Below are 26,579 nucleotides of genomic sequence, written 5' to 3' on the forward strand. Positions count from 1 at the left end.
TTTTTAGAACAGGTCAAACTCCCAGCCCAGAGACCAAACAGGAAGGAGATAAATATTCTTGGTAGGTGATGGGAGCCTGAATGTGGTGACTGATAGGAATTACAATAGGTGGTCCTTGACTTGGGCCCCGCCACGTATATTGGATCACTTAATTTGCAATGTCATTCGTTTTCAGTTCAGTTCAGTTGTTTAGCCGTGTCTGACTATTTGAGATCCCATGGACTGCAGCATGCCAGGCTTCCCTGCCCATCACCGACTCCCAGAGCTTGCTTAAACTCATGTCCATCATGTCAGTGATGCCATCCAACCATCTGATCCTCTGTCACCCCCTTCTCCTCTTGCCTTCAATCTTTCCCAGCATCAGGGTCTTTTCTAGTGAGACAGTTCTTCGCATCAGGTAGCCAAAGTATTGGAGTTTCAGCTTTGGCATCAGTCCTTCCAATGAATATTCAGGACTGATTTCCTTTTGGATTGACTTGTTTGATCTCCTTGTAGTCCAAGGGACTCTCAATAAACTTCTCCAAGTCCACAGCTCAAAAGCATCAATTCTTCATTCTTTAATTCTTCATTCCCTTTAATTCCGAACAAAGCTTCACTTTTAATTAGTACTTTTATTGAAATCATTTAGCAGTAGCCCTTTTCATTAAGCCCCTTTTGTGTTCCAGGCTCAGCTCTGTGGTGAAGATACACAGCTAAGCAGTGTAGCCACGGTCACAGCCTTTGTAGAAACTAAAGCTTGAGAGGGATGGTAATTTCAGCCAGAGCAGTCAAGGTGGCCAAGTGCTGTGAACGTGTCAGAAGAATTCAGCTTTTTTTTTTTTTTAATTTTATTTATTTATTTTTGACCGTACTGTATCTTTATTGCTGTGCAGGCTACTCTCTAGCTTTGATGTGCAGACTTCTCACTATGCTGGCATCTCTTTTGTGGAGCATGGGCCTTAGGGCACTCAGGCATCGGTAGTCGCGGCTCCTGGCTCTAGAGCACAGGCTCAGTAGTTGTGATGCTTGGGCTTAGTTGCTCCACAGCATGCGGGATCTTCTTGGATCAGATATATGTATAAAGTTCATCTAAGAGGAATTGTGCTTGTTTTTGGTGGTGGTGAGACTTAATATGGTATCTATTTGGAGTTTTTGTGTTCTTTTTGATTGGTTTAATTATTTACGATGAACAAGTATTAATTTTCCAGCAAATTTTTTTCAAAAAAAGATAAAATGAGAACAAATAGATAATCATTAAGAAACCAAAATAACATAGATATCAGAATTGTTTCAAAACTATTTCTACAATTGTTCACTCTTTGGCACTGTAATTGCCTGACTGGAGTCTCTTATGACACAGAAATGAGCTGCTTCTCAGTTACGAATGACCAGAGAGTGATGTCCTGTCAGACCAGTCTTCTCAGTATAGATTCAGCTCTTAATGGACCATTGTGAAGCCATAACTCTGATGGCTTCACAATGGTGAAGCCATTCACAACTCTAGTCTTGCTTTCAGTAATTCTGGTTGCTTAAATAATTGGACAAATATCTTTATTCCATCTCTAGGGCCTTTAGGGGCCAGATAACTAATCTTCACAAACATTAATGCTTGTTACTAAAAGCTGCTCAAAAGTCAATAAACAGTCCAGATTGGTGGAAAGGAAAGTTTGCTTTATTTTGGATGATGACAACCGGTGGGGAGTGTAGACTCCTGTCCACAGGCCAACTCCTCCCCTCTCACCCTTGACAATCGGGGGCAGGGGTTTCATAGATGCAGGGAGGAGGTTACATGCAGAAACAGCAGTCAGCTCTAACAGTTATCTTAAAATTGGCCATCAGTGGTCTGACCAACATCATCTTGATTGCTTTAGGTGCAGTTAATCTTCAGTTCTAGGGTCAGTTGGTTTCCATTTCCCTGAGGCCATTTCTTGAAACTGTAGCAGCTTATGTCAGTCTGGTCATCATGTAGTTAACTTCTTCCACTTGGTAGGGGTTTCAGTATCTATAAGACAGTTCATAGGATACGGCTCAGAATATGATCTATAACCCTTGAGAAGGAACTAAGTAAAGGTCCTTGACTGTGCTTAATGACTACATTATTATTATTTGATCTCCTTTGACCATTTTCCTTTGTTTCTGCATGTTCTCACTTCTCTGATTAAACTTATTCTTTGGCTAAAGTGTTTCCACAGATGAAAGGCAGGCAAAAGACACGGAGGGAAGGGCCATAGGGTTCTGCTCCATTTCATACTGGTGGGCCAGAAATTGTGTTCTTAGGGTTATGCACCCAAGGGAAGCAGCTCACCACCGGCCCTGTTCATGGCAGCCAAGTCTTCTAAGGATATGCTCTAAACATCTGTGAACTCTACAAATCAAACCCAGGAAGTGAAAACACAGATGTAGTAAAAATTATGTTTTTATTTTCCTGTGTGCGTCATTAAAAAAAGGTACAGTTTTATTAGTAGTACATTAATGAACTTAAAGAACAAAGTGACAAGTTGTTGTCACAGATATTAATTTACATTTTACAAACATCCACCAAAACAATTAAAAATGAAATAAATATATTTACATTTCATACTTCTGGTATTTTCATTGCGTTTTAATATGTATAAAATATATAACATTTATAGTATTCTATTTATCTTTAAAAGCAACTTCAAATGTGCAAAGAAGTGAATTATAATTTTAAAGTATTAGGCAATAAAAGTAAATCATAAACAAGAGTTTTAGAGGAATGAATAAAGTAATTCTTTACGGAGAGTCATCAGGACAGCAGTGTGAAGCGTGTGTTAATATTATAGAACATTAACACTTACCTTAAAGAGCTATGCACAAGATCTCCCCTGTGCTTTTAAAGCTTCTCCACATTGCTGATTTCTAGCAGTAATTCTACATCTGTATTAGGATGAATACTTTTTCACAGTAATAAATCAAGCATTTCTCAAACCCAGCATTCCATGTAAACAAAGTTTATGACAAGTTTTGTTTTTGAAAACGAGGGAAACCTCTAACTTTAATGTTCCCAAAGGAAAGTCTCTCTGCTGACATAGTGAATATGGGGTTGGCATTTATTTTCAAGGACTTGTTTCTTCTTGATGAATGTGTTTTGTGATCAAAGGCTTTAAAACTCTAAGTTGGTGCATGCCTGAAAAATGGGCAAGAAATGACACGCTTATTATTTTCCCTTAAAAATAGTGTTGGATGGTAAATGTTGGGGTACACATTACACTTACATTATCTATTACAGTAGCTTTGAAATAAATACTTGTTGCAATATAACAAATTACAAATGTCCCTGCTTTAATATACTTCAGCTTAAATGAACTGTGACTCTTTATCAGGCAATATACATTGTTATAGTAGTTAGCAAAGAGGCCAAATGATATTTGAACTCCTTTCTCTGACCCAAGTATGTATAATGTAATGTTCCCTTTGAGCTTATACAATGTATACCATCATGAACTTTAGCATGTATTTATATACACACATATGTATACATATATGTATATATATGTATATTGTGTATGTACACACACACACATACACACATATACCAAGGCACTGGAGAGATTAACACATAATCAAGCTTTCTGCTGTTAAAATGGCTCTAGTATAAACTAGGATTTAAGGAGAAAATCTCATGCATCTAAATCTAAATTACACGAGAAGTAGAGATTAATCTGAATATTTTTGTTTATTTCTAAGTTTTCTCATTCAAGGAGTCCAAGTTATAACAAATTTCAGTGTCTAATCATTGCACAGTGAAAAAATATGTTAAATGTTATTTGCTAACTGAGGAAAATCAAAGTAATACTTTTGTAATAGGTGGCTTCTCTACTAGTCACGTTAAGTAGCAATTTAGGCCTGTGGGTTTTGTTTTCCAGTAGTATCAAAAATAAACTCAACATGGTATTATCATAAATTTTAATTTAGCCTACAATTTACAATGTAAATTTAAAGTATATTAATATATTTACTTGAAATATATTCTTCTATAGAATTTGTTTAGCATTTTATTATATATACACGTGTGTGTGTGTGTGTGTGATACAAGGAGACATATACCCACACATATCTCATTGTGCACCTTTTCCTTTACATACACATAAGCACAGCCTAGACGAGCTTTATGGCATACAAAAAGGGCATTTAATTAAATTGCTTTTTTTGCTATTTTTTTGAATGGAGTTTTTACAAAATCTGACATTTTTAAATGATTGTGTTATACATGTAGAAAGCTTCAAACTTTCTCTTTCTTTAGGTTGAGTAGCCCATTTCCTATTGCCTGTGGCCCGACTGATCATCACATTATGGACGCACGGACGTCACCCCAATATGGGGCAGGCTAACACACACTCAAGGTGATGACAGAGGTCCTGTGATGAGCTGGCTTCTCTGCTCAGATCCTGAAGCAGGGGCCCATTCCTCCACACCCCGCCACCTTGAGCTGGTGGCCTCCTAAGTATGTCTTTGGTGGCTTCTAATTTTAGAATGACTGTTGTATCTGATCAAAAAACAGTGAGCCATAATGCCATAGTCATATCCCCATTATGCCATGTTAGTCGCTCAGTTATATCCGACTTTTTTTGCAACCCTCTGGGCTATATAGCCTGCCAGGCTCCTCTGTCCATGGCATTCTCCCAGCAAGAATACTGGTTGCCATTCCCTTCTCTAGGGGATCTTCTTGATCCAGGGATGGAACATTGCAGGCAGATTCTTACCTCCTGAGCCACCATATTCCCGTTCTGAAAATGTATTTAGTTAGATGGTCAAAATAAATTATTTAAATTTATTTAAATTTAAATGCTCTAACTAAAATAAATTATGTTAAAACTGTATTTTGTCCAGTTTCCCCAGTTCTTTTTAAAAGGACTCCTAGATCAAACTGAGCACTTGCTCAGCTACAATCCTGAACCTTCACTTCTTTTCAATTTAATGTGCTTAAGAGTTGATCAAAGTGAATTAATAATTTATAATGATTATGGAAATAGCTTGATGTTCATTTTTAATTATAATGTTCATGTGTCCTTTTTACAAATAATGTTTCCTTCCTGAGAGATTTTTTTTCCTTCTTTTTAAAATTAGTCCACCTTATTATATACTTGGTCATCTTCACAAGGAAGTATGCAACAAGTTTGACTGAGTTGGGAACATGTGTACTAATAAAAAAACTAATTTTTTCTTAATAGGGAGCTGGTTGTTTAAAAGATGATCTCAGCACAGCTATGGTGTAGGACAGACAATGTTATACAAACACCTGGGATCTGAGCTGTGTGCACTTCAGGGCTTTCAAATTTCCAACCCCTTTATACCTACATTCCTAGGACAAGATGCCTACAATAATTCATAACTTGTCATTGTATGACTGCTTTTTATGACATGATAATGTAGAAGTTTTAACTTGTATTTTCATATCTCACCTTATTCTCTCATATGCTCTAACTAAAATGCAATGATGTTATCTACCCAGCAAAAGTAATAGATTTGAGAATACCTCCTGGGGACATTTCCCATCAGGATTAACTCCAGCTCCAGGTGGGGTTAGGAATACAAGAAGGAACCATCTCTTACACCACATGAATTGATATTTTCTCTATGAAAGGTTTTGGGGTCACTGAAAATTTATGAAATTTTAATTTAATAATAAATTCCAGGTAAAATAGAAATCTCCTTAAACGAAGGAAAGAACAAGAGGTTCACGGGTGTTTCCTTCATTTCTCACTAAATTAGCACATTTTGGCATCTTTGAAGGAACACTGGCTGTGAATACAACATTTGGTGTCAGTGACCCCAGGAAGAAACATTCCATTTCACATTGTGTCTATTGTAGGTCAAATGTAACGATCTTTTTGAAATTCTCAGCAATGATTTACAACAGCATACACAAACTGGGGTGCCACTGTCAAGTCATGGGCTGAAGCTATAAGCAGAAATCCACACCAGTGAGCTGAGGTGCTCTCTTCTTGGACAAGGGTCTTCACGCTGGTCTCAGGGCCTCTGCCTTCTTCTGTCGCTCCTCACATAATAGCAGGGCACTGGTTCCTGATCAGGCCCTTCATGCATTTGTCATACAAAATAGTCTAAAATACAGACGTGACTGTTTAATGGGTGTTTTATTTATAGGTAGCTTACAATTTTTATATTATTTACACACTCGAGTCATTCATCGGTTCGTCTTCCCTTTAAATGAAAACAACGCAGCGGTCCTGACCCAACGAAGAAGAGCAAGTCGTCCCGCTCATTTAGGACGATCCCTCGAGACCTTCGAACTGCAATGCTTTGGGGATCCGTCTGATCTTCTCTGCTCAGATTTCCACTTGGCTTCACTGCTAACTTGGGGATGTGATGGCTTCTCCATTGTCTGCAGCGATGAGTAAGGTCATTCTGTTTACAAGTCAAGATGAGAGGGAGGCTGAGCTCAGGCTGTCAGGTCATGTACTTGGCTTTGCTCGGTACTCCGGAGCTGGAAGCCGCAGAGGCAGCAGCCTGACTGCCTAGAAACAGAGGGTCCAAACAAGCCACTTTGGCAGCGAAGAAGGAATGAATGCAGTGGAGAACAGCAAAGAGATTCGAAAACTCCAGCTCCTGAAAGGGACAGAGAGATGAGTCACACAAAATAAAAATCAATTTCCTTGAGATAAATGAAACATACCACGCTAATAGATAACAGCTAGACCTTCTCTTTAAAGTGCAATAAACTCAACTAGAATCGAAGATATCTAACCTATGGAAACTGTTGGCACTTTTGTTTCATATGTTAATTTCAAATGAAGGTTTATTTCAAAATACAGTGCTCCAGGAGCTGGAAGGACTTAACATGATTATCACCCAGGAGAGTCTTTTCAACATTGATCAATGCTGCACAGAAATATACTTAGCCAGATTAAAATTTTACTCTTGATAAAGTGTAAACAAAGAGAAGCAGTAGATTTAAAAGTATTTTTATCTCTTTAGAGACAATTCAAATGAAGAGTTTGGATTAGAATGATTAACAAGTACTCTTCACTATTCTCTAGAATCAGTTGCTATTTGCTGTTGGACAATGAATATGAAATACTGAAGCAAGGGATATGAGTATTTTCTATGCTATAAGCCAAACGGTTCACTTCTGAAATATAATGTGTGTGCTCATTTTAAATTTAATTAGTTTTGATGATCATACTTGGTTGTTAAATCAATGCAATGTAGGAGAGATAGCTATGCGGTCCAAGTAATTCCCTTCATGACGTTGGGAGTTCTTAGTATCTGATGCTAAGTATTAAAACACCAGAGCTCTAGTTTAAGTATTTTAAGTTTCTAAAATGACTCCACCTAAAAGTGATCTTAGTTTTTCGGCCATTATGATTTCAGGAGCCTTATTTTTAGTAACCTGCCTCATGTCACTGTGAGGTGTTACTGGTCATACAGCAGGTTTCCTCTGGTCACAATTCAGTCCACAAAAGAGCCCCTTCATTCTCTGTGCAGCCAGCTCATTTTACACACAGGTTTTGAATACGTTCAGTGTCAACTTGTATAAATCCACTAGGTATAAAAAGGTGGGAAGGCTTTGGAAAACATGAGGTGTGCTTTCTGTACTCTTGGTAAAAGGGAGAATACTGTTGAATGTTGCAACTGGGCAAAAATACAAGTAATTTTTTCTCAAAAATATATCTGCCGCATCTCTGTTAAACTGGAGATTATAGCTTGGTTGTCAGAAAAATAAATAATCTAAATATGAAGACATTTCGGAATGATTAGTATTTTCATACCTTGTCAAGAATATGTCAACGATTTGATGTAGTCGGCACTTTAAAATTTTTACACCTATTTTCAGCTGTTGGGTGGGCAAGAAATTAAAGGCAATCAGAAGAAAAAGCAGGAGGCAGAGATGTGCTTAAGTTTAGCCTTTGATTCCAACATCAACTCATCTTTCCTCAGCTCAGTGGTCATCTTTCACCATTACATCTACTCCTAAGGCTTTGATTTGCATTGCTATATACACAAGTAACACTCTTTTCCTCATTTCCAATGTAAATTCTAGACTTTCAGGTCCACCTATCTACTGAGCATCCACAGATGATGTTCATTGAGCCATTTACCATCTCCTTGGAACAGAGCTCTTCTGGAGCCCATGAATCTCCCTAAGCATAACTCTCCTCAAAATGTAATCATTCACTCAATGAATATTTATTGAGGGTTTACTATGCATCAGGTCTTTTCCTTGTTGAAAAGACAGAGTCATAAGCAATGCAGACAGAAAAATGTCCTCCTGGGAGTTACAGTCTCGAGCAGGATACAACATGGAAGAGCATAAACAAATTAATATTTCTGGATGTAGTGATAAGTACAGTCAAGAAAATAAAGCATGGACAAGAGCAGAGTGTAGGAGGGGCTGTGGGATGGGAAGTCCATGTCGTCATGAAGGCAAAACCTCAAGAGATAAAGAAGTAAACCATCTGGATGTTTGTGAGAGAAACACTTGAGGCAGAAGTCAATTTCAGAGGCCCTGAGATGGAGATAGTCTAGGAGAGCTTGAGGAAAAGCCAGGGGCTGTTGGCACAGGGATGGAATGAAATGAGTGAATAATGGGGGCATCCCAGGCAGCTCAGTGGTAAAGAATCCACCTGCCAATGCAGGAGACACAGGAGATGTGGGTTCGATCCCTGGGTGGGGAAGATCCTGGGGAGAAGGGAATGGCAACTCACTCCAGTATTCTTCTTGCCTGGGAAATCCCATGGACTTAGGAGCCTGGAGGGCTACAGCCCATGGGGTCACGAAAGAGTCAGATACAACTTAGTAACTAACAAAACAACAATAGGTCAAGAAATGAGGTTGAGGAATAATGCAGGGCATTCCAGCCCCTTATGAGCTTTACTCCAAGCGACACAGAAAGCCACTGGAGATTTCTGGGCATAGAGTGACAAGAATTAGTATTAAGTCTTAAAATGATAATTTGGGTACACTGTTGATAAACTCTGTGGGAATATGATTTAAAGATAAAAAGGAAGTTGTAAAGTTTTTCAACTAAAAAATGTGGGGGATTGAAAGTAAACTCGAGTCAAGGACGATTTCAAGATATTTGATGAATAACTGAGGAAGGATTTGCAAATTATCTGGTGAGGGCATAATATCCAAAAATATAAAGAATTCATGTAACTCAACAGCAAAAAACACAACACACTCTGATTAAAAACTGGGCAGACGATATGAATAGACATTTCTCTCAGATAAGATGTGTAGATGGCCAGCAGGTACACGAAAGGATGATCAGCATCGTCAGAAATGATCAGCATCAGTGACATCAGAGACATGCAAACCAAGCCCACATGAGACACCACTGCACAGCTGTTGCAGCTGGTTTCACCAGCTCAGGCAGCTGCAGTCTTACAAAAATTGCTGCCAACTGTTTTCAGCACATACCTCACTGAACAAGGTTTGTGTTACATCGAGTACTGATAAGCACTGCAAATGGGCTTTACCAGGGTAATTACCATTTTCATAAGCAAATTGTTCCAGGGGGGTCAAAATTCACTTTATTTTTTTTTCCATTTTCAAATGCTTTCATGATTTTTGCAATTTTGATTTTTTTTTATAATGAGAAGATAACACCATACCTGATTATTTTGAGTTACTTTGCCTCCTTAGAAAAACTTTCAAGTATATCTTTATTCTTAAAATTTTGATTTTCAAATGTTTTTACTTATATTAAATCAAAATGCAATTCCATTTCTTCTATAGGTGACTGGTGACTTTGGGGAAAAAGGAAAAAAAAAATCACACCCTCGACATGTTCCCTCTGACAGTTGCTTACTTTGGAGGCAGTTAATATATGTTTTACCTAAAAAATACCAGGTTAAGTTTTCTAGTTTACTAGATTAAAAGAAGTTGGGATTCTTAACATATGTGGGTAAACAAAATTCAATATCCCTATGAAGAATATAAGAGGCTTGAAAATAAATTATGCACAAGGAGGAAACATTCTCAGTGAGAAATAAACATGACTCAGAACCCTTGGGGATTCCCAGGAACTTAAGAGCTCTTTTCAAGGAAGACGAGTATCCAATGCAGAGTTCTCCTTCATGTATTCATTTCCCTGCTCCAATCAAGCGTTTGAAATAAAGTTTTAGGTAAGATCAGAGGTATGTAAATCTCACACACACACACTTGACTCATTCTCCACATTTACTTCCAGCCACTCCAGTTTCTTCTACACTATGATTTTGGATAAAGTCAGTTGTATGGAAATCACACACATGCATGCATGTTCACACACACACAAACACACATACCTCATCCCCACCTCCATCCCCATTCACTCCCAGCTGCTCTAGTGTCTACTGCTGTATGAGGCACCAAACTGCTTTGATAAAGGACCTCATTACAAGCAGGAGCCGCCCCATCCTCACTTTTCTTCTCTAGAATCTAAACAGCTGGGGCTCTGGGAGTCCACAATGAGAGGAGAGTTCTAGAAAACCTCTGGTTCCGGATGCCAGAAAGAGTGAGAAACTGAGCAACAGGCTAGCTAGGAAGCTGATCTTTCACTTTCTACACAGAGGACGGTTGTCGGCCCCAGTCCTTCCTGGGTTTGGCTTTGTGAATATTAAACTTCCTAGTTCATGAGCCCTCCAAATGCCAAATAGGAATCTGCTTAGACGATGAGTCATTATCTTCTGAAAGACAGACTTCAGCACATCATGCATTCTTTAGTAGGGTCTCTGCTGAAAGAGAAACTCCCCAGGTCAGTAGGTGCCCAATATGCTATTGGAGATCAGTGGAGAAATAACTCCAGAAAGAATGAAGGGATGGAGCTAAAGCAAAAACAATACCCAGCTGTGGATGTGACTGGTGATAGAAGCAAGTTCCAATGCTGTAAAGAGCAATATTGCATAGCAACCTGGAATGTCAGGTCCATGAATCAAGGCAAGTTGGAAGTGGTCAAACAAGAGATGGCAAGACGCAATGTCGACATTCTAGGAATCAGCGAACTGAAATGGACTGGAATGGGTGAATTTAACTCAGATGACCATTATATCTACTACTGCGGGCAGGAATCCCTCAGAAGAAATGGAGTGGTCATCATGGTCAACAAAAGAGTCCAAAATGCAGTACTTGGATACAATCTCACAAATGACAGAATGATCTCTGTTCGTTTCCAAGGCAAACCATTCAATATCACAGTAATCCAAGTCTATGACCCAACCAGTAATGCTGAAGAAGCTGAAGTTGAACGGTTCTATGAAGACCTACAAGACCTTTTAGAACTAACACCCAAAAAAGATGTCCTTTTCATTATAGGGAACTGGAATGCAAAAGTAGGAAGTCAAGAAACACCTGGAGTAACAGGTAAATTTGGCCTTGGAATATGGAATGAAGCAGGGCAAAGACTAATAGAGTTTTGCCAAGAAAATTCACTGGTCATAACAAACACCCTCTTCCAACAACACAAGAGAAGACTCTACACATGGACATCACCAGATGGTCAACACCGAAATCAGACTGATTTTATTCTTTGCAGCCAGAGATGGAGAAGCTCTATACAGTCAACAAAAACAAGACCAGAAGCTGAGCTGTGGCTCAGACCATGAACAACTTATTGCCAAATTCAGACTTAAATTGAAGAAAGTAGGGAAAACCACTAGACCATTCAGGTATGCCCTAAATCAAATCCCTTATGATTATACAGTGGAAGTGAGAAATAGATTTAAGGGCCTAGATCTGATAGATAGAGTGCCTGATGAACTATGGAATGAGGTCTGTAACATTGTACAGGAGACAGGGATCAAGACCATCCCCATGGAAAAGAAATGCAAAAAAGCAAAATGGCTGTCTGGGGAGGCCTTACAAATAGCTGTGAAAAGAAGAGAAGCGAAAAGCAAAGGAGAAAAGGAAAGATATAAGCATCTGAATGCAGAGTTCCAAAGAATAGCAAGGAGAGATAAGAAAGCCTTCTTCAGCGATCAATGCAAAGAAATAGAGGAAAACAACAGAATGGGAAAGACTAGGGATCTCTTCAAGAAAATCAGAGATACCAAAGGAACATTTCATGCAAAGATGGGCTCGATAAAGGACAGAAATGGTATGGACCTAACAGAAGCAGAAGATATTAAGAAGAGATGGCAAGGATACACAGAAGAACTGTACAAAAAAGATCTTCATGACCCAGATAATCACGATGGTGTGATCACTGACCTAGAGCCAGACATCCTGGAATGTGAAGTCAAGTGGGCCTTAGAAAGCATCACTACGAACAAAGCTAGTGAAGGTGATGGAATTCCAGTTGAGCTATTCCAAATCCTGAAAGATGATGCTGTGAAAGTGCTGCACTCAATATGCCAGCAAATTTGGAAAACTCAGCAGTGGCCACAGGACTGGAAAAGGTCAGTTTTCATTCCAATCCCAAAGAAAGGTAATGCCAAAGAATGCTCAAACTACTGCACAATTGCACTCATCTCACATGCTAGTAAAGTAATGCTCAAAATTCTCCAAGCCAGGCTTCAACAATATGTGAACCATGAACTTCCTGATGTTCAAGCTGGTTTTAGAAAAGGCAGAGGAACCAGAGATCAAATTGCCAACATCTGCTGGATCATTGAAAAAGCAAGTGAGTTCCAGAAAAGCATCTATTTCTGCTTTATTGACTATGCCAAAGCCTTTGACTGTGTGGATCACAACAAACTGTGGAAAATTCTGAAAGAGATGGGAATACCAGACCACCTGATCTGCCTCGAGAAATTTGTATGCAGGTCAGGAAGCAACAGTTAGAACTGGACATGGAACAACAGACTGGTTCCAAATAGGAAAAGGAGTTCATCAAGGCTGTACATTGTCACCCTGTTTATTTAACTTCTATGCAGAGTACATCATGAGAAACACTGGACTAGAAGAAACACAAGCTGGAATCAAGATTGCCGGGAGAAATATCAATAACCTCAGATATGCAGATGACACCACCCTTATGGCAGAAAGTGAAGAGGAACTCAAAAGCCTCTTGATGAAAGTGAAAGAAGAGAGTGAAAAAGTTGGCTTAAAGCTCAACATTCAGAAAATGAAGATCGTGGCATCTGGTTTCATCACTTCATGGCAAATAGATGGGGAAAAAGTGGAAACAGTGTCAGACTTTATTTTTTGGGGCTCCAAAATCACTACAGATGGTGACTGCAGCCATGAAATTAAAAGACGCTTACTCCTTGGAAGGAAAGTTATGACCAACCTAGATAGCATATTCAAAAGCAGAGATATTACTTTGCCAACAAAGGTTCGTCTAGTCAAGGTTATGGTTTTTCCTGTGATCACGTATGGATGTGAGAGTTGGACTGTGAAGAAGGCTGAGCGTCGAAGAATTGATGCTTTTGAACTGTGGTGTTGGAGAAGACTCTTGACAGTCCCTTGGACTGCAAGGAGATCCAACCAGTCCATTCTGAAGGAGATCAGCCCTGGGATTTCTTTGGAAGGATGCTAAAGCTGAAACTCCAGTAGTTTGGCCACCTCGTGCGAAGAGTTGACTCATTGGAAAAGACTCTGATGCTGGGAGGGACTGGGGGCAAGAGGAGAAGGGGACGACAGAGGATGAGATGGCTGGATGGCATCACTGACTCGATGGACGTGAGTCTCAATGAACTCCAGGAGTTGGTGATGGTCAGGGAGGCCTGGCGTGCTGCGATTCATGGGGTCGCAAAGAGCGACTGATCTGATCTGGCAGGTGCTGACTCAGCATACAAAGTGTTCCCTTCATCGTGTTGTATACTCAATCCTTACCTGCAAAGCAGGGAACATTTCATCCTGAGAGTAATCCTTTTGGGCAGACACTTTTATCCACAATTTATAATCAGAAAATGAAGATTTATAGAGAAGAGCTGGTAAGTAGCATTACTGGGATTCAATCCTCAATTTCTGATTTAAGCCTCACTAAACCTTATATTATGTGGGAAGTTCTCTTGGGGCCACTTGATGTCTCTGAGACCATGGAGATTGGGGGCAGGAAGGATTTTGGGGAAAATGTCTGTTTAGAGGTGTTTTCCAAATTCTGCTCTGTTCCACTAAATAAAAAAGCAATTTTCTTTTTCCTTCTCTTATTATACAAAAAGTACTACCTTGGCTGCCACATGTTAAATCCAGTAATTTAGGATTAATATGCTGTATACACTAGTTTACGAAAGATTTTAACAGTGTTTCCCTACAGGGATGGTCATGAATTTCAATGAATAAAGCGACAGCAGTGCCTTTAGAAGGCAGACTATTTTGAAGTCTGGGGATTCCCTGACTTCTTGTGTTATATCAAATTATAACTTAAAAGTAGATACACATAAAAATAATAATGAAATGTTAAAAATAGTAAGCAAATATATATACATATATGTATTTTTTTTTAACCTAGGAAGTTTACTAATGGCCAACAATGAGAATATGCTGGTAACCCTTGATGAATTAGTATCTATACTAACATCATAAAAACAGCACTTTAAAAAAAGTACCCAGGAACAATAAAATGAGCTTTTAAATTAATTATCAAATTACTGCAATATTGCTCATGACTTCAACAGAACCCCTTTGTTCTACTAGGAAAGTTCTGGGAAGTTTAATGAGGCTTTGAAAAACTGATGGCAAATTTACTAAGCTTTCTGAGTAATGAAGTGAGAATTTATGAATTTCTACTTTCAGAGAAAAAAATATAACCAGTTTTGGTATTATAACATTGTCTTTGTATAGCCATAAAACAACAAAAACAAAAAATAAAGTATATTTCCCCAACTCTTGTCCTTTTTAAGTATTTCTAAGACTTTTCACAATGAAAATTTAAATACTATTTAGAACTTTTAAACTTGTAATATGCACAGCAACTCAATCACATTCCCCAAACAAACAATATCTCTTGTGAAATAAGAAATAAGCTCTGGCTTTAATGTATTTGCCTTGTAACCTGGGATATATTATATACTATGAGAGTATGTCTTATTTAAAGCTGTTGTCTTATCACATATAGCAAGAACTGAGTCCCTTTACTAAACCATTTCATCAGTTTTTTTTAATACAGCTTTTTGATGATATCTTAGACATATAAACCTATGTGTTTAAGGTGCATGAGTTGATGTTCTGATAAATGTATGCACTGTAAAAAGCACACCACAGTCAAACTAATTCATATACCACAACCTCTGTAACTACTAGAGTGGATGCTAGGGGTGCTTTACTGACTACCTATCCTTGCTGCAAATGTCAAGTATTTCATATCATTACCTACCATCACCGCATTACTCATTAGGTCTCTATTAGATAGATAGATAGATATGTGCTTCAGTCGTGCCTGACTCTGTGCGACCCCATAGACGGCAGCCCATCAGGCTCCCCCATCCCTGGGATTCTCCAGGCAAGAACACTGGAGTGGGTTGCCATTTCCTTCTCCAATGCATGAAGGTGAAAAGTGAAAGTGAAGTCGCTCAGTTGTGTCTGACTCTTAGCGACCCCATGGACTGCAGCCTACCAGGCTCCTCCATCCGTGGGATTTTCCAGGCAAGAGTACTGGAGTGGGGTGTCATTGCCTTCTCCAAGGTCTCTATTAATCTTGTATAATTTGAGCAAACTCTGAGAGGTAGTGGAGGACAGGGAAGCCTGGAGTCCTGCAGTCCATGGGGTTGCAAAGAGTCGGACACGACTTAGCAACTGAACAATCACCACAAATCTTGCATAAGGGAAACCGATATATTTTCAAGATATAAATTTCAATTAATTTGGAAAAATATCCAGAAGTGGGATTGCTGGATAATTGCTGGCACCCCCTATTTACCTCTTTAGAGGAATCCTCATACTGATTTCTATAAGAGTGGTACCAATTTACATTCCCACCAGAGATTCACAAGGGTTTCCTTTCTTCTTATCTTTGCCTAAATTATTATCTTCCGTCCTTTTGTTGATAGTTGCCCAAGTTGGTGTAAGGTGATATCTGACTGTGTTTTTGAATTGTGTTACCCTGAGATTTAGAAATATTGAGCAAATTTTTATGTATTTGATAGCTATTTACATTTCTTGTTTAGAGAAGTGTTTATTAGACCCTTGCTCATTTTAACTGTAATATTTGTATTTTGGTATTGAGTAGTATGAGTTCCTTATATATTTTGGAAATTAACTTATTATTGGATGCATGGTTTGCAAAAATTTTTTTCACATTACTTAAAATGCTTAAAAAAATTTTTTTTTGCTATGCAAATCATTTTAATTTAATGTACTACCACTCGTCTGTTTTGGTTTTTATTGCCTATGCTTTCATAACATATATCATATTTTGAATTATATCCAAAATACTATTGTCAAGACCAGTGTCAAGAAGTTTTTTCCCTATGTTTTCTCCCAGGAGTTTTATAGTATCAGGTATTATGGTGAAGTCTTTAGTTTATTCTTTTTTATTTCTGTATTATCAATTGTAATGTTTCCTTTTTCATTTCTAAATTTGTTTATATATCTTTTTTCTTTATCTAACAGTTTTTGAGTTTGTTTTTCTTTTAAAAAATACAACTTTAAGATTTAATAGAAGTGGGGTATTGAAGCTTCCTTTTGCTGTTGTTCAGTTGGTAAGTGGTCATCAGCAGATGGTCAATACTGAAATCAGATTGATTATATTCTTTGCAGCCAAAGATGGAAATGCTCTATACAGTCAGCAAAAACAAGACCAGGAGCTGACTGTGGCTCTGATCACGAACTTCTTATTGCCAAATTCAGACTTAAACTGAAGAAAGTAGAGAAAACCACTAGCCATTCAGGTATGACCTAAATAAAATCCCTTACAGTCACACAGTAGAAGTGACAAGTAGATTCAAGGGACTAGATCTGACAGACAGAGTGCCTGAAGAACTATGGACGGAGGTTTGTGACATTGTACAGGAGGCAGGGATCAAGACCATTCCCAAGAAAAAAGAAATGAAAAAAGGCAAAATGGTTGTCTGAGGAGGGCTTACAAATAGCTGAGAAAAGAAGAGAAGCTAAAGGCAAAGGAGAAAAGGAAAGATATACCCATCTGAATGCAGAGTTCCAAAGAACAGAAAGGAGAGATAAGAAAGCCTTCCTCAGTGATCAATGAAAAGAAACAGAGGAAAACAATAGAATGGGAAAGACTAGAGATCTCTTTAAGGAATTAGAGATACCAAGGGAACATTTCATGCAAAGATGGGGACAATAAAGAACAGAAATGGTATGGACCTAACAGAAGCAGAAGATATTAAGAGGCAGCAAGAATACACAAAAGAACTATACAAAAAAGATATTCATAAGCCAGATAACCATGATGGTGTGACCATTCATCGAGAACCAGACATCCTGGAATAAGAAGTCAAGTGGGCCTTAGGAAGTATCACTACGAACAAAGATAGTGGAGGTGATGGAATTCCAGTTGAGCTATTTCAAATCCTAAAAGATGATGCTGTGAAAATGTTGCACTCAATATACCAGCAAATTTGGAAAACTCATTAGTGGCCACAGGACTGGAAAAGGTCAGTTTTCATTCCAATCCCAAAGAAAGGCAATGCCAAAGAATGTTCCAGTCACTGCACAATTGCACTCATCTCAGAAGCTAGCAAAGTAATGCTCAAAATTCTCCAAGTCAGGCTTCAACAGTATGTGAATCAAGAACTTCCAGATGTTCAAGCTGGATTTGGAAAAGGCAGAGGAACTAGAGATCAAATGGTTAGCACCTAATGGATCATAGAAAAAGCAAGAGAATTCCAGAAAAACTTCTACTTTATTGATTATGCCAAAGCATTTGACTGTGTAGGTCACAACAAACTGTGGACAATTCTTAAAGAGATGGGAATACCAGACCACCTTACCTGCCTCCTGAGAAATCTGTATGCAGGTCAGGAAGCAACAGTTAGAACCCAGACATGGAACAATGGACTGGTTCCAAATTGGGAAAGGAGTACGTCAAGGCTGTATATTGTCACCCTGCTTATTTAACTAATATGCAGAGTACATCATGAGAAACACTGGGCTGGAAGAAGCACAAGCTGGAATCAAGATTGCTGGGAGAAATATCAATAACCTCAGATATGCAGATGACACCATCCTTATGGCAGAAAGTGAAGAAGAACTAAAGAGCCTCTTGATGAAGGTGAAAAAGGAGAGTGAAAAAGCTGGCTTAAAATTCAGTATTCAAAAAACTAAGATCATGGCATCCATCCCCATTACTTCATGACAAATAGATGGGGAAACAATGGAACCAACGCGCAACTTAATTTTCTTGGACTCCAAAATCACTGCAGATGGTGACTGCAGCCATGAAATTAAAAGATGCTTGCTCTTGGAAGAAAACCTATGACCAACCTAGACAGCATATTAAAAAGCAAAGACATTACTTGGCAGACAAAGGTCCATCTAGTCAAAGTTATGGTTTTTCCAGTAGTCATGTATGGATGTGACAGTTGGACTATAAAGAAAGCTGAGTGCTGAAGAGCTGATGCTTTTTAACTGTGATGTTGGAGAAGACTCTGGAGGGTGCCTTGGACTGCAAGGAGATCCTACCAGTCAATCCTAAAGGAAATCAGTCCTGAACATTCACTGAAAGGACTGATGCTGAAGCTGAAACTCCAATACTTTGGCCACCTGATGTGAAGAACTGACTGATTGGAAAAGACCCTGATGCTAGGAAAGACTGAAAGCAGGAGGAAAAGGGGATGACAGAGGAGGGAATGGTTGGATGGCAACACCGACTCAATGGAAGTGAGTTTGAGCAAGCTCTGGGAGTTAGTGATGGACATGTAGGCCTGGCATGCTGCAGTCCATGGGGCCGCAGAGTCAGACATGACTGAGTGACTGAAGTGAACTGACTGAGTTGGTAAGTTGTGCCCCAGTCTTTTTGATCTCATGGACTACATCGTGTTGGATTCCCTTCCTGCGCTATCTCCTGAAGTTTGCTCAAATTTATGTCCATTGAGTCGGTGATGCCATCTAACCATCTCATCCTCTGATGGCCCTTCTTTTGTCCTCAGTCTTTCCCAGCATCAGTGTCTTTTCCAATGAGTCAGCTCTTTGTATCAGGTGGCCAAATATTGGAGCTTCAGCATCAGTCCTTCCAATGAATATTCAGGGTTGATTTCCTTTAGGATTGGCTGGTTTGATCTTCTTGCAGTCCAAGGGACTCTCAAGAATCTTCAGCACCATAACTGGAAAGTATCAATTCTTTGGGGCTCAGCCTTCTTTATGGTCCAACTCTCACATCCATACATGACTACTAGAAAAAAAACATAGCTTTAACTAGATGGACCTTTGTCGGCAAAGTGATGTCTTTGAAGTCTTTTACTATGGTTGCCTTTCTGTCAATTTTTATCTTCAGATATGTCAATATTTTTATATATTAGGTGCTCTGATGTTATGTACATATATAGTGATAATTGTTATAACTTTTTGTTGAATTGAACCCTTTTTCATTATATAATTTTCTCTATATTTTGAACAGTATTTTAAAGTCTATTTTGTCTTATTCAAGTAGAGTATCTGACATAAGGTAAGAGAAAAATGAAGTAAAATGATACAGAATATATTCTCTGACTAACTGTATCATACTAGTTATCAATTCTAGAAATATAACAAAAAAAATCTCCAGATACATAGAACATAAACATCATACGTCTTAAAAGAAAATCCATTTGTTAAAGAGGAAGCCTTGAGGGAAATTAAAAACACACTGAGTTGAATAAAAATAGAAATACAATATATCAAAATTTGTGGAATACAGTCCTAAGAAGGAAATTCTGGAATTAAATTTTTATATTAGAAACAAAAAAGTTTTGAGTCAACAATTTTAAAATTCCACTTGTGAAATCAGAAAAAGAAAAGCAATATAAAACCAAAGCAACCAAAGAGAAGTAAATAATAAAGGTGAGAGCAAAATTCATCAAGTTTCACAGAGGAAACTTCAACTGAGGAAATAAAGGAGAACTGTTAGTTCTTTGAATAGTCTCTAACAAGACTGACAGATAAATAGAAAGAAGGCACCAATTATTAACACAGGGAATGAATTAGGGATGCTCTTACAGAATCTGCAGACTTCAAAGTGACAATAAGGAAATACTATGAAAAAGTCTATACACATAAATTTGACAGCTTAGATAAAATTAATGAAGACCTTGGAAAGTAAAAATTACCACAAATCATCTGATAGGAATAGATAATGTGAATAGTTATCTACTAAGTAAGTTGAACTTATAGTTTAAAAAAATCCTCAAAATGAAATCTCCTGACTGATGTGGTTCCACCAGAGAACTTTACTAAACTTTTAGGGAAGAATCAGCAACAATGGTATACAATATCTTCCAGAAAATAAAAAAAGAGGAGGAACATTTTCAACTCATTTTATTCCAGCTTGTTCCAATACCAAAAGTAAGCAAAGACAGTACCAAACCAACCAGCCAACCAAACAAAAAACATCAAAAAAACCCCAACAGACCAATAACTCTCATAGATGTAAAAGCAAAAATACTTAAAATTTTGACAAATAAAATTCAGCCACATATGTAAGAAATTCCACATCATTATTAACTAGGGTTTATTCCAGTTGTAAGACAGGGTCAGTATCTGAAAATCCATTAATATATTCTGTTGCATTAAGAAGCCAAATAAGAAAACTGATATTGTCATATTAATTGATATTCATTCATAATAAAACCTTTAGAAAAATATGGGACCTAGCTTAACCTGAGAAAATAATTCTATTAGACCACTGACTCAGCTGGTAAAGAATCCTCCTGCCATGCGGGAGACCTGGGTTCGATCTCTGGGTTGGGAAGATCCCCTAGAAAAGGGCAAGACTACTCACTCCAGTATTCTGGCCTGGAGAATTCCATGGACTGTACAGTCCATGGGGTCGCAAAGAGTCGGACACAACTGAGCAACTTTCACTCACTCACTTGGTGAAAAGCTAAATGATTTTCCCTAAAATTAGGAACAAATGAAGAAAGTCCACACTCATTACTGGTATTCAATATAGTATTTAAATTTTTAGGCAAGAAAAAGATAGCAATGCTATATGAATCTGAAAAAAGAAACATCTTTCCTTATTTCCATATGTCTTAGTAATCTATGTAAATAAACTGGAAGAATTTTAAAAAGCATAAATAGAAACAAAAGACCTAGAACTAATAATACATACATATGTGTGTGTATATATATATATATATATACAGGTTTCAGGATGCAATGTAAATATATAAATGTTAATTATATTGCTGCATATTAGCATTAATATTGGAAAATGAAAAATTTTAAGATGTTTATATTCTCTCAAAAAAAGAATAAATGGTTTATCTAAGTTTAACAAAATATACATAGGATCTATATAATGAAAACTACACAATACTGAAGAAATAAATCAAAAGTTCAAAAATATAGAAAGATAATCTGTTTTCATTGCTTTAAGAAATCAGCATAGTAAAGATGTCGGTTCTCCTGAAATTGATATCATCATGCCCTCCCTCTTGAACGGCCTCTGAGATTATTCATGGATATACAGAGGATAATTCTGAAATGTCCATGGAAACACAAAGAAACGAGAACAACTAAAGCAGTTTTGAAAGATAACCATAAAGTGGACATAACCATCTGTTTCAAGGGTTGTCGTTTAGCTTCTGTGTCAAAGAATGAATGATATTAGCAAAGTGACAGATGCAAAAATGAACCAAGATGTAGTACCACAGAGGTAGGACCAGGTGATTTTCCAGTGAAGCTGCTAAAATAATTCAACAGAGGAAGAATGGTCTTTACAACAAATGGTGGTGTTGTAACCTGATAACCACAGGCAAAACAGAGAAGGTCAGTCAAACCCCACAACTTATAGGAAAAAAAATAGACTCAAATGTATCACATATTTAACTGTCGATGGCAAGCCTATAATACATTTTGAAAATGGCATAAGAGAAAACCTTTCGCCCTTGTGATGTGCTGAAGAATTTTTTACATGACACTAAAATCATTATTTCTAAGAGAAAGAACTGATAATTTGGTTTCTAAAAATCTTTAAATTTGTCTGCAAGATACATGATACACTGTTAAGAAGATGAAACACAAATTACAAACTGGAAGAAAATATTTGCAAACATTACATCTAATAAATCCTCGTAGACAAAATTTTGAATTGGCCAAGAAGTTTGCTTGGGTTTTTTCCAAACTTCTTGGCCAATCCAATATATAATAACTCATAAAACTCTTAAGTAAAACAAATCACAAAATACAATTTGAAAACAGGAAAAAGTAGGAAGAGATGTTTCACCCAAAGGGACATAAATATTTAGAAAATAGTCACAGAAGAAGTTGTTCAGTACTGCTAGTCATTCAGTTCAGTTCAGTTGCTCAGTCATGTCTGACTTTGCGACCTCATGGACTGCAGCACGCCAGGCCTCCCTATCCATCATCAACTCCCAGAGCTTGTTCAAATTCATGCCCATTGAGTTGGTGATGCCACCCAACCATCCCATCCCCTTCTCCTTTCCCATCTCAATCTTTCCCAGCATCAGGGTCTTTTCTCATGAGTCAGTTCTTTGTACCAGGTGGCCAAAGTATTAAAGTTCAACTTCAGCATCAGTCCTTCCAATGAATATTCAGGGTTGATTTCTTTTGCAATTGACTTATTTGATCTCCTTGAAGTCCAAGTGACTCTCAAGAGTCTTCTCCAACACCACAGTTCAAAAGCACCAATTATTCAATGCCCAGCTTTCTTTATAGGCCAACTCTCACATCCATACATGACCACAGGAAAAACCATAGCTTTGACCAGATGGACCTTTGTCAGCAAAGTAATGCTCTGCTTTTTACTGTGCTGTCTAGGTTGGTTATAGCTTTTCTTCCAAGAAGCAAGTGTCTTTTAATTTCATGGCTGCAAGTCACCATGTGCAGTGATTTTGGAAACCTCCCTCCCCCCGCAAAAAAAAATATCACTGCTAGTCATTAGGGAATGAAAATTAAAACTATGATGAGAACTCTTGGAAAGAAAAGTAGTGACGATTCCAAATGCTGGGGAGGATGTAAGGAGACTGAGTTTCTGGTACCTTGTTGGAGGGAATGCAAAATGTCACAGCTATTCTGCACAGTGATTTGGCATTTTCTTTAAAACTAAATAAACGTTTTCCATATGACTGAGCAACTGCCCTCCTAGGCATTTATTCCACAGAAATAAACTCTCATGTCTACACAATGACTAAATAATGGACCAGGAAATATTAAATTAAATGAAATAGAGACAGTTATGACTCGCCTGTTTCCAGGCAAGCATCAGGTTAAGCCTTAGGAATGCTGGGTTGTAAGACACATTCCTCACACTTACACATTCTTGATCTAGTGGAGAAGGCACAGTGGTGAATAACAACCACATGGGGTGGATGCCAGTGTTACAACAGACAGAAAGTAATAGCACATATATCATATAATATGCAGGAGAAGTTTCTGTCCCTGACTTGGGGTTCCTGTCTCTAACCCCATTACAATTTTAAAAATAATATAAATTAATTGTCCAATGAATTTGATAAGCGACACAAACTTGGATTATGGTTATACATTTGAATTTCTTAAATGTGGACAGGACAGTTTACATATATAAGTAATCAAATTAACTAACTAGTCTTCTAATTATAACAACTGCTATTTTTTAATACTTCCTCTATGTTTATGCTACAGTCTTTGAAGATGAAATCATGCCTGAGTGATTTATTGTCTTCCATATGCCAGGTACCATGGGTATTTATTCCTTACATTTTTCCTGCAAGGCAGCAGTCATAATTTGGTGAATTGCCCAGGTCATGTAGCTGGGAAATGGTAAAGAAGAGAGTTTACTCAAGTTATTGTTCAGTCACTAAGTCATGTCCAACTCTTTGTGACCCCATGGACTGCAGCACACCAGGCTTCCCTGCCCTTCACCATCTCCCACAGTTTGCTCAACCTCATGTCCATTGAGTCAGTGAATGCATCCAATCATCTCATCCTCTGTCCCCCCTTTCTTCTCCTGCCTTTAATCTTTCCCAGCATCAGAGTCTTTTCCAATGAGTCTATTCTTAGCATCAGGTACTTAAAGTTCAGTTCAGTTCAGTCGCTCAGTCGTGTCCGACTCTTTGCAACCCCATGAATTGCAGCACGCCAGGCCTCCCTGTCCATCACCAACTCCCGGAGTTCACTCAGATTCACGTCCATCAAGTCAGTGATGCCATCCAGCCATCTCATCCTCTGTTGTCCCCTTTTCCTTGATCCTAATTTTCTTTTCACTTATTGTGCTGCCTATTCCCTCATTTAGAAAAAGCGAGGAAATGCTGAATTCTCAAGTGACATCAGTTTATAAGTTCTGTGATGTGATACGTGCTGGCATTCTTCCTGCTTTCCTCCTGTGCAGGAGCTTCTGATTACTGCTCACATGTTACCGTGATAAAGGTTACAAAATAGCAACTGTACTAGTTTTAATAGTATATGTACTCTGTGGTATTGGCAGAGGCAATGCACACCAGAATGGCTAAATGATTCTATAGAACTGGCCACTGTTCTGATTGGCTGGTTTTAAAACAATGTCTATGATTAATTTGATATTTTCAGTATCACCCTCCTAAGTCTTTTTCTTCCTCATTTTATATAAGGTGGTGACTTTGAATAAGTCTGGCGATTCACCAATGGTCACACTGTCTCATTAGCCTTGAAACTTCTCTTTTCACTTACTCAAAAACTACTGCCTCTAAATTTAAGGAGGAGTACCAGTGGAGCTATTTCAAATCCTGAAAGATGATGCTGTGAAAGTGCTGCACTCAATATGCCAGCAAATTTGGAAAACTCAGCAGTGGCCACAGGACTGGAAAATGTCAGTTTTCATTCCAATCCCAAAGAAAGGCAATGCCAAAGAATGCTCAAACTACCGCACAATTGCACTCATCTCACACGCTAGTGAAGTAATGCTCAAAATTCTCCAAGCGAGGCTTCAGCAATATGTGAACCATGAACTTCCAGATAAAAAGCAACAGAGTTCCAGAAAAACATCTATTTCTGCTTTATTGACTATGCCAAAGCCTTTGACTGTGTGGATCACAATAAACTGTGGGAAATTCTGAAAGAAATAGGAATCCCAGACCACCTGACCTGCCTCTTGAGAAACCTATACGCAGGTCAGGAAGCAACAGTTAGAACTGGACATGGAACAACAGACTGGTTCCAAATAGGAAAAGGAGTACGTCAAGGCTGTATATTGTCACCCTGCTTATTTAACTTATATGCAGAGTACATCATGAGAAATGCTGGACTGGAAGAAGCACAAGCTGGAATCAAGATTGTCGGGAGAAATATCAATAACCTCAGATATGCAGATGACACCACTCTTATGGCAGAAAGGGAAGAGGAACTCAAAAGCCTCTTGATGAAAGTGAAAGAGGAGAGTGAAAAAGTTGGCTTAAAGCTCAACATTCAGAAAATGAAGATCATGGCATCTGGTCCCATCACTTCATGGCAAATAGATGGGGAAACAGTGGTTGACTTTCTTTTTTGGGGCTCCAAAATCACTGCAGGTGGTGACTGCAGCCATGAAGTTAAAAGACACTTACTCCTTGGAAGGAAAGTTATGACCAACCTAGATAGCATATTCAAAAGCAGAGATGTTACTTTGCCAACAAAGATCCATCTATTCAAGGCTATGGTTTTTCCAGTGGTCATGTATGGATGTGAGAGTTGGACTATGAAGAAAGCTGAGTGCTGGAAGAATTGATGCTTTTGAACTGTGGTGTTGGAGAAGACTCTTGAGAGTCCCTTGGACTGCAAGGAGATCCAACCAGTCCATTCTAAAGGAGATCAGTCCTGGGTGTTCTTTGGAAGGACTGATGCTAAAGCTGAAACTCCAGTACTTTGGCCACCTCCTGTGAAGAGTTGACTCATTGGAAAAGACCCTGATGCTGGGAGGGATTGAGGGCAGGAGGAAAAGGGGATGACAGAGGATGAGATGGCTGGATGGCATCACCGACTCAATGGATGTGAGTTTGGGTGAGCTCTGGGAGTTGGTGATAGACACGGAGGTCTGGCGTGCTGCAGTTCATGGGGTCACAAAGAGTTGGACACAACTGAGAGACTGAACTGAACTGTACTGCACCTGGTGGCTCAGTGGCAAAGAATCTGCCTGCAATGCAAGACACCTGGGTTTGATCCCTGTGTTGGGAAGAACCCCTGGAGGAGGGCATGGCAACCCACTCCAGTGTTCTTGCCTGGGGAATCCTATGGACAGAGGAGTCTGGCAGGTTATAGTCTATGGGGTCTCAAAGAGTCGGGCATGACTGAACCACTAACACTATTAAATTCAAGGAAAAACATTCAATAAATAGCTTCTGAAACTATTTCTTATTAAATGAATTTATGAAGTATTATGTAAAACATGCTAACCATAAAAAGTAGCATTTTGAAGCTGCTGCTGCTGCTGCTAAGTCGCTTCAGTCGTGTCTGACTCTGTGCAACCCCATATATGGCAGCCCACCAGGCTCCCCTATCCTTGGGATTCTCCAGGCAAGAACACTGGAGTGGGTTGCCCTTTCCTTCTTCAATGCATGAAAGTGAAAAGTGAAAGTGAAGTCGCTCAGTTGTGTCCTACTCTCAGTGACCCCATGGACTGCAGCCCACTAGGCTCCTCCGTCCAT

At 38.6% G+C, this 26,579-nt stretch overlaps 1 protein-coding gene across 1 annotated transcript in view; it reads right to left on the minus strand.

Annotated features, from left to right (window-relative positions):
* Window positions 1-6,076: 6,076 nt before the first annotated feature.
* SNTG1 (syntrophin gamma 1) overlaps window positions 6,077-26,579 on the minus strand; it is a 417,402-nt gene continuing 396,899 nt past the window's right edge. The window contains exon 19 of the mRNA XM_086335479.1: window positions 6,077-6,567. Within this exon, the coding sequence (XP_086191605.1) occupies window positions 6,409-6,567 (159 nt within the window). The 3' untranslated portion in view covers window positions 6,077-6,408. The remainder of the gene's footprint in view (window positions 6,568-26,579) is intronic.

This window comes from Bos grunniens, chromosome 14, assembly GCF_055505025.1.
Source record: "Bos grunniens cultivar Pamir isolate PY7600 chromosome 14, Bosgru_T2T1.0, whole genome shotgun sequence".
NCBI lineage: Eukaryota > Metazoa > Chordata > Mammalia > Artiodactyla > Bovidae > Bos > Bos grunniens.